This window comes from Macrobrachium nipponense, chromosome 8 (assembly GCF_015104395.2).
Source record: "Macrobrachium nipponense isolate FS-2020 chromosome 8, ASM1510439v2, whole genome shotgun sequence".
NCBI classification, from domain to species: domain Eukaryota; kingdom Metazoa; phylum Arthropoda; class Malacostraca; order Decapoda; family Palaemonidae; genus Macrobrachium; species Macrobrachium nipponense.
Window position 1 is genome coordinate 69,899,616 of NC_087203.1, and position 12,914 is coordinate 69,912,529.

At 32.7% G+C, this 12,914-nt stretch overlaps 1 protein-coding gene across 2 annotated transcripts in view; it reads right to left on the minus strand.

Annotated features, from left to right (window-relative positions):
* Nucleotides 1-2,116: 2,116 nt before the first annotated feature.
* Nucleotides 2,117-12,914, minus strand: part of LOC135222826 (mitochondrial chaperone BCS1-like) — a gene marked incomplete at its 5' end in the record, with an annotated part of 187,080 nt that continues 176,282 nt past the window's right edge. For both annotated transcript variants that reach the window (XM_064261141.1, XM_064261142.1), the window contains 5 exon segments: nucleotides 2,117-3,375; nucleotides 3,574-3,712; nucleotides 8,458-8,575; nucleotides 8,879-8,942; nucleotides 10,843-11,012. In XM_064261141.1, coding sequence (XP_064117211.1) covers nucleotides 3,190-3,375; nucleotides 3,574-3,712; nucleotides 8,458-8,575; nucleotides 8,879-8,942; nucleotides 10,843-11,012 — 677 coding nt within the window.

Here is a 12,914-nt window from a genome sequence, read left to right on the forward strand (position 1 = left end):
ATCCTTATCCAATTTCTCTGAATGAGACTTGAAAATTTTCCATTGTTGTTCATCCCACCCTTGACATTCTTCGGAACACTCCTGCTCTCTACACTCAATACATTTAGTAAGAGTATCATAAACAAGTTTAAATAATCTAGTTCTACATACTTCAGTGCAGTACCAAATCCCAGAAGAGCTAGAATCTGACATAATTGATGGAAAAGCAATAAAGCTAACCTTAGTTAACAGTCTAACGAACACAAAATAATCCAAAAGATGAAACAATGACTGCACACAAACCACCAATCTTAGTCTGGAGCCGGCAGAAAACAAATTGGAGTTCTCTGTTATTTTGTACTTAACTACCCCGTGGGCAGGTCCTGTCCACCTACATAAGCAATGATAGCACCACCACAAAATTTGAATTTTGGACTACCAAGGTAGAAGCTTTCATCTATGTAATTACTTGGTAAGACATTTATATAAAACTTTATTTCTAAATAATACACACTAGCAAACTAAATACGTAAAGGGCTCATAATAAAGAAAGAAAACTTTAAAACAAATAGTTTTCCATCACACTTCTTACTTAGAGAAATGAGAATAGCAGAAAAGAACCACACAATATGCCCAATACACAAACAGTAAATCACCAGCAAATAATCATAATCATTAGGTACTCTAACCAGATCACTGAGTTAAAATGATTCTCTCAAAAGAAAAGGCTGACCCAAAGATATGAATCTCTCAACCTGACACAACTGAGGAAGTTGAAAATACTGTAATGAAGTTCAAATATGTAATGCCAAATTAAAAAACAACACTAGTAAATTAGGAAGAATTATCACTGTTTTAAAGTAGTTTAACAAGACAGCTATTAAAACTGAAAAGAATATGGAAAAGATGAAAGGTAAATGGCAAAAATCAATGTACTTGTGTTGCACAAACCTTTTGTGTATGCTGTGAAAAGAAACACTGAAAACAGTAACCATTTACTGGACAACAAGATAAAAAAAATGCTAAAAAAATAAAAAGGAAAAAAACTTTGAAAAAATACCTCATACATCTGCCAATGACCAGACCAAGATGTCAAGTTAGTATTCACTTAGTATGCATAAGAAGAGCTTGCTCTATGAAAGTCATGTCCAAAACACCTTCAAATTTCTACTCCATTCACTTGAACTAATATTCAATGCTTCGTGTTCTGACAATAGCAATGGAATGGAATGGAATATAAAATCTAGACCAAAGACCAAGTCAAAGATAAGAGGAGGAAATCCTTGCAGTTGCACTGAGAATATTCTTAGGAGATAGTGGAAAATCATGTGGGAGAAAGAGAATGCGAACAGGGGTACAGTATGAAAAATGAATGGGGTAGCAGTTAGGGGTTGAAAGGATGCTGCAAAGAACCTTACATAATACCTACAGTGCATTGTGAGAAGTGCACTGAGAGCATTAACCCCTTACAAGGATGTGACAATAGAAGGTTATAAGGAAAATTTTTCCATTCATAAGAGCTGACAAAGTTTATGAAATAAGAATTAATATATACAAAATGTGACTAATACCTGTGATGGCATAACAGGATGTTGTTGTAACAACATTCTGAACTGAGAAATAATCACAGAGAACTATAACAGAGCATGTCTACAGATCCATTTCTTTTCTGCTGAAGGAAACCTCAGTGTGAAAGTTTCTCTGATATTCCAATAAGAAAAAATGACAACAACAAAATTTTATTAAATATGATATGACATCAGAGTACCACATGGTACCTTAACCAGGCAACTGAGCCACACTTTCATACCCTCACAGAGCTGGTTTAAACTAAAGGATTTATTCTTCTATACAACAAAAAATCAGAGCATGAAAAATGTGAAGTTGAGCAGGCCAATTGGAAGAAAGGAAAAAAGAATGAAACCAAGCAAAAGACAACTGACCAAAAAGAGCTTAGGAACTTTAAATACAGTACTACCAACAGTAGCATCCCATGGAGAAGAATATTACTGTTAAGTCTTAGGAAATGTTATTGCTCACTAGGACTTTCCTTGCCTGAATTGTACATTACAAAATTTTTACCCTAAGACCACTGCCTTAACACTTTACTTGAAAAAATTTGCTTTACAAAATAAAATTACACAAAGTATCTTCTTTATTTGCCATTCAAATATACAATAGTTCCAAAAATCAGTGATGTAACAATAAGAAAGGCAGAATATATACAACTTGTCAAATCACACTTACAATTCATCAGTCATCTTTACACATTTACAAATTACCTTAAGCTAAATATAACAGATTTATTTTGGGATTCTTCCTCAAAGGCTGCACATTTGATGTATAAAGTCATCATATCTTCTCACATTCTTACTAAATGCTAAAGAGGATGTTGTCAACTTGAAGACAGTATTTCACCAGCTGTATCACAAAACTAAATTTAATGTATTTTAATGCAAACTGATGCAAGGATAACACTAAGGTTTTTTAAAATCTATTGAATTATTCAGAGCTTTACTTCACCCTAAAATCATATAAACTTGAATATCTATTTTTTGTATTTTGCTATCCTTGTCTATTTTTTCTAGTTCACATGTAGTTCTGTTTCTTTATGATATAATACTTCCATCTGAAGTATTCCAATTGTAAACTTTTTGTGGCATATATGTTTCATACCTATTTTTCTGTTTATTTCTACCACTCTAATAGTGGCTTGTGATTTTGTCAATAATGTAATGTGCAATATCTTTTAAAATGGTAAACAATCAACCATTAATGGTATTCTGACATTTAAGAACTTTAATATTGCAATAAAAAGATTGTTTTACAATGTTCCCAAAAAGTACAAACTTTTTATGATAAAAGCACTCTCTATTTACTGATGGTAATGTGAGGTATCTGGATTATTTTCCAAAACTATAATTTAGGTTACTGTATAATATAAATATAACTTATAAAATACATATATCAATGTGTACATTATAGTAAATATATCATGACATAAAAATAAAAATAAAAAACAGAAAGAATACAGTAGTCTCCTTACTTTAACTTTTATATTGAAAATGGTTTTAATTCCATTGTAAGTGCTTTTTGTAATATCATCATTGTATAACAACTGAACTTCAAAAATATAAAATGACACAAAACTTACAAGAAAAGCGAATGCCTTCCTCCTTAAACCTCTTTCTTTTTTTCTTTTAGATTCATTCACACATTCTTTTTTATATCTTCTTCAAAGTCTTCACTGGCTGTCATGAAATCAGTAAAATCCAAAGAACCAACTGCAGTTAACCGTTGGACATTATCTAGAGCTCCCTGAGCATCCTCTTTGTACATCATAAAATGGCCTTGCACTGCTGCTGCACTCAGTGGAATATTCACTTCTTTTGAACACTGAAAAGAAAAACATTCTGATTAGGTGAGAAACTTGCATCTAAAAACTGAGATTATTTAAAATGCAATCTTGACAACCAAAGAGAAATACACTGTTACCCTAAGTTCACCTTCAGTAAAACAGTTTCATCAATTACCCCAATGCCTCATGAAGACTACTGCATACTTCTTCAAAATACATAACACTGACCAACATACCTTAGCAAAACTAGCTGCCAGAAGAGGGGGTGCATCAGGGTAAAATCGACTATACATGGATTCTAACTGATATGATGTACAATACCCAATGTGCTGTTTCAAATCAACACGACCAGGACGAATTAAGGCTGGGTCAAGTCTGTTAAAAACAAAAATAATGCATTACCATCAAATTAGCTTTTCTATTGAAAACTTTCTTTTCATAAAGGGTTACATACAATAACAGCAAGCAATACTAACATCATTAATTATTCATTATATTTTCTGCTGATAATATATTCTCTTAGGGATTATGTTATTAACACTGTATTGATAAGATTATCTAGAAGCAACTGCCACTTAATGATTTCCTTGGCAAGGGTATATATTGACAGGTAGTTTAACCAGACCACAGTCAAAGTTCTTAACTCTAATGGGGCTGGCTGCTTTATACTGATAATGATGTACAATACATAGTATACAGTAATAACTAAACACAGAACAAAATTGTTATCAAGGATTCATGTATTTACAAAGATGATGCTGGCAGTGGTTTCATGTCATTCAGATCATCTGTTATATCATTGTTCGAATAATGTCCAGTCTGAATATCTGCAGTCTCCTAAAATATTCATCTTTTTGGCAAGTTTACTTAACCTTTAATGGAAGGGGTAATAAATCAATATGAAGCACCCCAGGCCGGCAAAACTTTGAGGTCGGCCAATTAAAAAAAAAAAAACTCAATGGAAAGAGGAAGATATGCAAATGCACATGGTGTAAGAAAAAAATTAAAAAAAAACTTCCCTTACCTTCCACAAGAAGTTGAAAATTACTATTTACAACACCTTGTGGGGCCTCTTTTACAAGATAAGCGTAAATTTTACGAAGTATACATGATTTTTCTAATAAATAAATTTATTTTATTTTGTAAAATTATAATTATAGCTCACACAATATCAAAACAGATAAAAAATAAAATTAGTAACAAATTCTGAGCATATTTGTTGTAAAATATTTACGTAAATTTACCGAGAACAAAGATGCAATAACTTTAGGATTTATACGTTTTTTTTTTTTATATTTCTTTGCACTTTTCTTTGCAAAATTACATTTATAACTGACATACTATCATAAAAGATAAGAACTAAAACCAGCAGCAACACTATAGTAACATATTTATGAGCAAATTTACAAAAAGATGTCTTGTGAGACAGCCAAGCATTACATCCTCCCTTGAAGTCAAGATCCCAACTAACTCTCTCATGATCCACACAGTGGATTTTAGCCACTCTGAAAGTTGCCATTAGTGATTTTATAGGTACAGAAGTAATGGCACCTCTTTCCCGCCTGATTCCCCCAAATCGATGGCACATTATATTGTTAGTAATCATGAGTCAATCCGTCCACCACCCTAAACCTGTTGTTGCTACTCATTTGAGCATGTCTGTCCATTAAGGGTTAAGGACTAGTTACTAAAATTTAGACCATCACCATAAGGTATCCTGTTTACCCATTTTGTACCAGGTTCATATCAACCAGAATTTCTATTATCGACTTTAATGTTGGCTACCTAAAAATTAGAGTGGGCTATTCATTTTGCATAGCATCAAGATCTATATTCTGCCAAGGTGCTGAATTGCTGTACAATCCAACACTGTACCAAAGATTTTTCAATAACATTATTGTTAAACTATGGAGTGGTTTACCTGGATGTTGTAAGTGGAAGTAAAAAAAAAATTAACAAGTTTTGAGCTTTATAAGACCGTAATACTGTGATGCTTCAGTGCCCTGCAGCAATGCCTAAGATTTTATTTTTGTACCCAGTGTTCAATATCCTTCACTGTTATAAAGTGTTGTCTTTTCCAAAATATAGCAATCTATTCTGTGGATGATGGCTAAGGAAGTTGAAGGCCATTTAGGCCTTCTTCATACAAATGGCTGTTTATGAATAATAAAAGTATCATTGAAAGTAACTGCTGCCTCAGTGAAATTAAGTTAATATTAAACTTTCCTAACTTTTCTGATGATTTCTATTTCAGTGGAATTCAATACATAAGCATGCATTATTATAGATATAAACTTCTACCTCATATCAGGACCAAGCCAAGACTTCTGGTGGCTCAGTTGATAGACCACTAATCTTTCACTCAAGAGTCCTGGGTTTGATCTAAAAGTGACAACATAATCTTACAAATTCTATTAGCTAACAAATGTATGTACTGAATTAAAACTAGTACTAAAAATATCATTATCTCTACTAATCCCTACAAAGACTACTAAGTTTAAAACCCCTTCAACCCGACTCATGGTGTTATACACCAAAGGAAAATATGATAGCAGATGTTATATGTAACTTTCATAACAATTTATAGATGTGTGGTACGCACATAAAAGGCAAATAAATAGTACCTAAATTTATGACAACAATCAGTCATTCTATGCATCTTTTGTTTATACAATGCTTCTTTCCTTATTGGTACTATAAAATTAGAGTAAAAACCTATCACAATTATATATTTAGTAGGTCAGTAACTATAATGTATAACAAGGTTGTATGAAATCTTCAAAGGTATGTATGTATATGTGTACACATTTACTGAAATCCAGTAAACTGCCCATTTTTAACATTTCAAAATAGTAATGCATTTACTTAAAAATAATGAAAAGTGCAGTACAATACTATACATGAAGTCCAAAGAATACTAAGTAAAATATTAAAGCTGAATCAAATATGTAACGAAATTCTAAAAATAATACAGTGGTCCCCCATATTAGGAATGTGTACCAGACACCCCCCGCTGAATAGTTAGAATCCATGAACAGTTGGAACCCCTATAAAAACTGAAAATGGTCTATTTTGGTAGGTAAAACTAAAAAAAAAAGAAAAACACTTAAAATTTTTTTACCAGTTTTTTTTAATAGTATTATCACAAAAAAGTGCATTCTATGATTAAAAAAAGAGGAATTTCCGGATATCTCTCATAGAAAAATACCGCGAATAGGCGAATTTCCTGTGAATAATGGGTAGATATGGTCAAGAGAGAAATCGGCGAATCTGTGAGTCCGCGAATCCGGAGAACCTGAATACTGTGAGCCATTGTACATGCTAGTGGTAAATGTATCACACTACAAAATAACTAGTCTTAATCCTTAAAATTTTTCCAATGTTATATATAACAACCTTCTTAATACAGTAAACTCCCTGTATTCACGGGGGATGCATTCCAGACACAACCCCCCTGCGAATAGCTAAAATCCACGAATACTTAAAACCTTTCTAAAAATGCTCAGAACTGCCTATTTTGATAGTTCAAACAAGAAAAACCCTCTAACAATGCTTTATCACAAAAGTGCATGAAAATACATTATTTATTGAATATCTCTCAGTGAAAAATGCCGCAAATAATGCTAGATATGTTCCATAGACAAATCTGCAAATAGCTGACTCTACGAATCTTGAGAAGATGAATACGGGGGGTCAACTCTTATATAATGCTTACTGTTCTATAATGAACAAGCAAATATGGGTAATTGTCAAATACTGTATAATAATGGATATATGCTAGCAGGCAATAATAAACAAACCTAATTAGTATTAGAGTTTACATTGTATGATGAGCTGCTGTGGGGATGGGCAAGGGTGAGAGAGATTTCCTGGGTCTAAGCCTAAGAAATTAATCGATGGTGGTGTTACTGCTAGATGAATGTTTGGTAAGTTTTATTGTAATATATTTGTTATACCTATTATGATAGTGTACACCATATACGTACATGCACTTTACAAAAAAGAAATCATGAATTGTAATGGTTAACTATAAAAGACCAAGCGGAATGTCAATTTTTCTACTAAAACCTTCCACTAACTGTTTGTCAGTGCCTGTGTTTTCCTCCAGTTGTTTCTATGCCATCAAATAAATTAAAAGGAGAGCAAATAAACTTTACGCCATGAAGAGCAAGAGATTTGTATGCTACTTTGTAGTTTTTGTAAAATTCACATCAATTGGTATATTTTCTGGCCATTTTTTAAGAATGTTTTTAATTATATTTTCTATTAGTACTTTCTGTAGCCTCATGTATATCTGAATTTACTATATCAAGCCTTACGTATGTAAGGGAGTCTTTTTAACTTCACTGCATATAAAATCAGTATACCAACCAAGTCTTCTAATATTTTTGGGGAACTGTCTATCCTGAGGAAGTGTTTTTACTGTATTCTGTTACTTTACTATGTTTTAAATTATTAGTTCCCATTTGGTCATCAGTTGGCTCACATCTCGAGCTGTTAGACAGAAACTTGAATTCTGTCCAACAAAATTTCTTATTTCTTGCCCCATACCTTAGCATTAATTAATCTTGGCACAAATGTTCTTACTATGCAAGCTTAGAAATCTTATAATTCTGGTCTTCTAACACATTCTGATCTTCCCATCCATCAAATAGAGCATACATACTATTGGATATCCAGTTAATTCTAAAATTCTTGCATTTTACTTTAGGAGATTTATTATTCTTATAATAAAAAAAAAGTAATGTAACCAGACAGACTACTGACCTAATTTCAACCATGACCAAATTTTTACATTTTTTTTAGCCATGTTGCTGAACCCATCAAACTTTAGTAGTTCAAAATGGATGTCAATAGTTTGTGTTAAGCAGGCTAACTTTTTAGTGTATTTGTTTTAACTCATTTGCTGATTTACTTTTATCTTTTATATAGCTTTATCTGTTTCATCATGATACTATCATAACTTCGTTTATTTTGATTAAGATCAAGAATGACTATAAGCATTGCTATCTTTGCTAACATGAGATTTACATTGTAACAGTAATTCAAAATGTACATCTATCAAAAATCAAAGAAAAATAAAATCCACAAACAAGGTCTTAACAGCTTACAAAAATTACCTTTCGGGGTAATTTGTCGTCATGAAAACCATCCTTGCTTCTGTTGAGGCAACTCCATCAAGACAATTTAACAATCCACTAAATGTCAGTCGACTCAACCCTGCGTATGCTGATTTCACTGAAATAAGTGGGGTACTAATAAGTTTTCATGAACAGTGCCTAATATGAGTTCAAAATCAGTTTCTATATGAATGACATGGTTGAAAATTTTCTGAGCACTTCTGTTTTACAAATATATGCAGAGACGACATACAACAGATAACGTTACAAACACCTTAGAGAAGCAAAGAAAAAAATAAATCTCTTTATTACTAAATACTTAGACAAATTGATGAACTTACACCTCTTTTAATCTACAATGTAATATACAATACTTGAACTCAAAATAAGCTATTAAAAAAATTAAAACCTAATTACTTACTTTCTGGCGTGTCTTCACGGCTAACAAATGCAGAGTCGACATCTTCTAGAAGAATGATTGTATTCTGGAAAAATAAAACAATAGTCTAATAAAAGATGGAATCCATACATAATTTACTCTGCTTAAGCTATTACATATTGTTCAGGATTTTAAGCCAGAACCAAGGAAAAGTAAGACCTCTTTATAACCAGATTCATTCATTCTTGCCAATATGCAAGTTGCCCCTGTGAACTGGAAGCCTCCATCCTCTCTAAACCCCTCGTTGCTCCCATTGGCTGCTTTGGATTTACTCTCCACATGCGGCTCTGAATGATGGAGTGGCCTACCCAGGCCAGATTTTAAAAGGACAGGGCTCCAGCTGCTCTGTCTCAGACACTTTCAGAACTTTCTCAAGCCCTGCAGACTCCACTTCACCCCTTTGGCTCCCCTGCCTGGGGGATCCCACAAGTGTTCTTATACATCCATATTGCATAGAAATATCAGCAGATGAGAAGACTACTGCGAGATATAAATTTAGTGCAGTCAGTGAATCATTTTTGCTCTAGTCTGTATTTCATTTCCATTCTTCCAAGGCAACTTTCTCCCCTTCTTTGTTCAGCTGCTCACTCCCCAAATTTGGCTCAGTGCTGTGATTAATTCCCTTGTGATGGTAGCAAACATACCCCTAGTTAATTCAAGCAACGTAATAGTCCTTTCTGTGTAAACTCAGTCATTTTATGCCCCCTTGAGTGAGTTGTAATATTTTATGCTAAGAACAAGTAGTGTGTAATGTTTCCCATGTGTTCCTCGCCTTAGTACAGATGCTACAATGCAATCTCTTTGCAGACAAACACCATGCCTAATTGTGGGAGAAATTGGGAACCCTTTGGAATAAGGCTTGCATTGAAATAAACCTTTTTGCACAAATTCTGATCTCCGTGTCTGGTTCATTTCCCAGCTACGTGTTTCCAGTGGACCAACAATCACCAACATTAATTCCTGGACCTACCCTTAACTTAATGTAAACATAGTTCACTTAAAAATTAAGTCGAGTGTTTATGTAAATTATTCTTTTTTTTCAGTAATACATCAGCCTTCTGCCATAGATTATTGTTTGTAGTAACTCTTGTCCCTCCAGGCAAGGCCATTTTTAATAGTACTAAAATAAATTTTCATGGAGGGAACAAGCAGTTCATTACAATATAAAGCATCAGTAACAATCAAGATGGGACTACTGAAGACTATACATGTACTGATTTGTTTATAATTATTTCCTACAAATATAATTTTTTCAAGCTAACTTGCAATAGTAGTTATATTCCATTTCTATGGATTTTGAAAGGAAATGAAACCTACTGTATCTGCATTTTTATGTGCAAACACTTAAAAGATCTGATAAAACTACTCATATGGATTAGTATTGAGTAAAACCTAACAAAGCGATGATGATCATCATCACCATTAACATTACAACATGGAAGGTATTCAAACAAACTCAGAGTGACCATATGGTCCACTGCAGGCAGTACCGTAGGCTCTTTACAACACTTTCCTGCCTTTTACTTTCCATCTACTTGCGCTAGTGTCTCTCGACCTACATGTTCAATGGCTTTCATTTTATCTTGCTCTCTTTCCTGTTCTCATTTCAGAATAAAACCCTTTAGCCATGCCTTTGGAAGTCACAAGAATGTTACAACTCTGTTGCAAGGACAATGATTATACACTGCTTTTTTAATATTACTTTTCATCCTATTCCTTAGTTTCTTCCATTTTTGGCAACCAAACTTCATTAACTGCACCTGATTCCAATTATCACCCATAATATAAAATTAAATTCTTTGGGTGCATCCAATGAGTTGCTATAGGCACAATATGAGGTTAGAAGTGTTTTCCACAAAATTAAATTCTAATAAATATAATATAACATCAATAACCTTACATATGGAATACAAATTCATACTCCTAATTGCCAAATATATACATACCTCTGGAGCAAGTGCTAACAAATGGTTCAGTCTATCATCAGTGAGGCCTCGTTCACTCAAATTCAAGACACAAATGCCAAGCTGAAGTTCACCAGCAAGGGCTGTGATAAATGAACTCTTCCCACATCCTGGAGGACCATGAAGGAGGTATCCTCTTCTATAGGGTATCCCTGTATTGTAAATATATCAAGCAAATATATCAAGCAAACAGTTAAAAATGAAGCACTTATTGTTTTTACACTGTCATCTAAATAAAGCCAAATTACAAAGTTCTCCTAAATGGCTTTTATTTTGAACTAATAAAATAATTAATCAACCTAATAAGATGTTTTCTGATCTGGAATTCTGCAGATAACTAATGTATGCATGTAATTAAAGAAATATTCGTGAAACTTTTAGAATGTTTAAGTCACTAATAAATGTTTACTTAATTCAGCAATTTCTAAACATGATTGAGAATTGTTGTTCAAGATAAAGGGAGAACAGACATGATAACTGTACGTATTTCTGTAAATACAAAAATTCCAAATATATTTAGAAATTTTGCCAATAATAATCCAAATGAAAAATTACATTTTTATAATAAAATTAGATTTTGTATATCACCAAGTACACAGCTATAAGTTTCTAGTTTCACAGCAGTTTATAATGAAATTTGCGGTAGTGATTCTTTTGTTTATGAGTTGGTAACCAGCCCAACCACTTTCTGGGGAAGTATAGGTACAACATAGCTAAAACCATCATTTGTTTTTTGCCTTATGTCCATAAGAGGAGAGAAGGGGGGAGGGGGGCCTCTGTTCATGTAATTACTTAGTAAGTATATACAAAATCTAATTTTATTATAAAAATGTCATTTTTGTATATGTAACTAACCGAAATGGTAAAAAAACGCAATTGTAAGCTAAAACTCTTGCATTCTAGTAACATTCAATCATTTACCTTCATTTTGCAACAAACGGGAAGTCTCTAGCACAATATTTCGATTTACGGTGAATTTTTGAAAAAAACTTTTTCCTTACCTCCACGCGCAGTAACTCGGCTGAAAATCTCAGAATTTCTTTAGCCACCTTGTAATTTTCGCACCATATTCTATTAGGCGTTACATAAAGTGTTATACATGAAAATGTGCACAATTTCATGTAAAATACAACAAAAAATAACTCATAGTTGGAGCTTTTATCAGTTTTGAAATATTTTCATATAAATCACGATAACTGCCAAAATTTAAACCTACGGTCAACTTTGACTTGACCAAAATGGTCGAAAAATGCAATTGTAAGCTAAAACTCTTACACTCTAGTAACATTCAATCATTTACCTTCATTTTGCAACAAACGGGAAGTCTCTAGCACAATATTTCGATTTATGGTGAATTTTTGAAAAAAACTTTTTTCTTACCTCCACGCACGGTAACTCGGCTGGAAATCTCAGAATTTCTTTAGTCACCTTGTCATAATTTTCGTACCGTTTACTAGTAGGCATTACATAAAGTGTTATACATGAAAATGTGTACAATTTTATGCAGAATACAACAATAAATAACTCATGTTTGTAGCTTTTATCAGTTTTAAAATATTTTCATATAAATCACAATAAATATAAAAAATTTGACCTTTGGTCAACTTTAACTCGACCGAAATGGTTGAAAACTGCAATTGTAAGCTAAAACACTTACAGTCTAGTAATATTCAATCAATTACCTTCATTTTGCTACAAACAGGAAGTCTCTGGCACAATATTTCGATTTATAGTGAATTTTTGAAAAAACTTTTTTTTTACGTCCATACATTACGAATTCATGCATCATTTTTAATAATATTTTTCCTGTGTTGCTTTGATAATTTTACAATTGGTTATATCCCAAAATCATCGCAATTTAGTGTACAATACAACAACAAAAAATAACTCATTAGCTTTAACCGTTTTGCTCACAGCACGATTTGTATACAATTATATATACATAAACAATTTTTCCGCGCTGTCATATATTTCAATATTTATATATGATAATGATATTTTTTCATTTCTGATGGTTGCATACTAAACTTCAGGCAATGACAAAAAGAAAATGA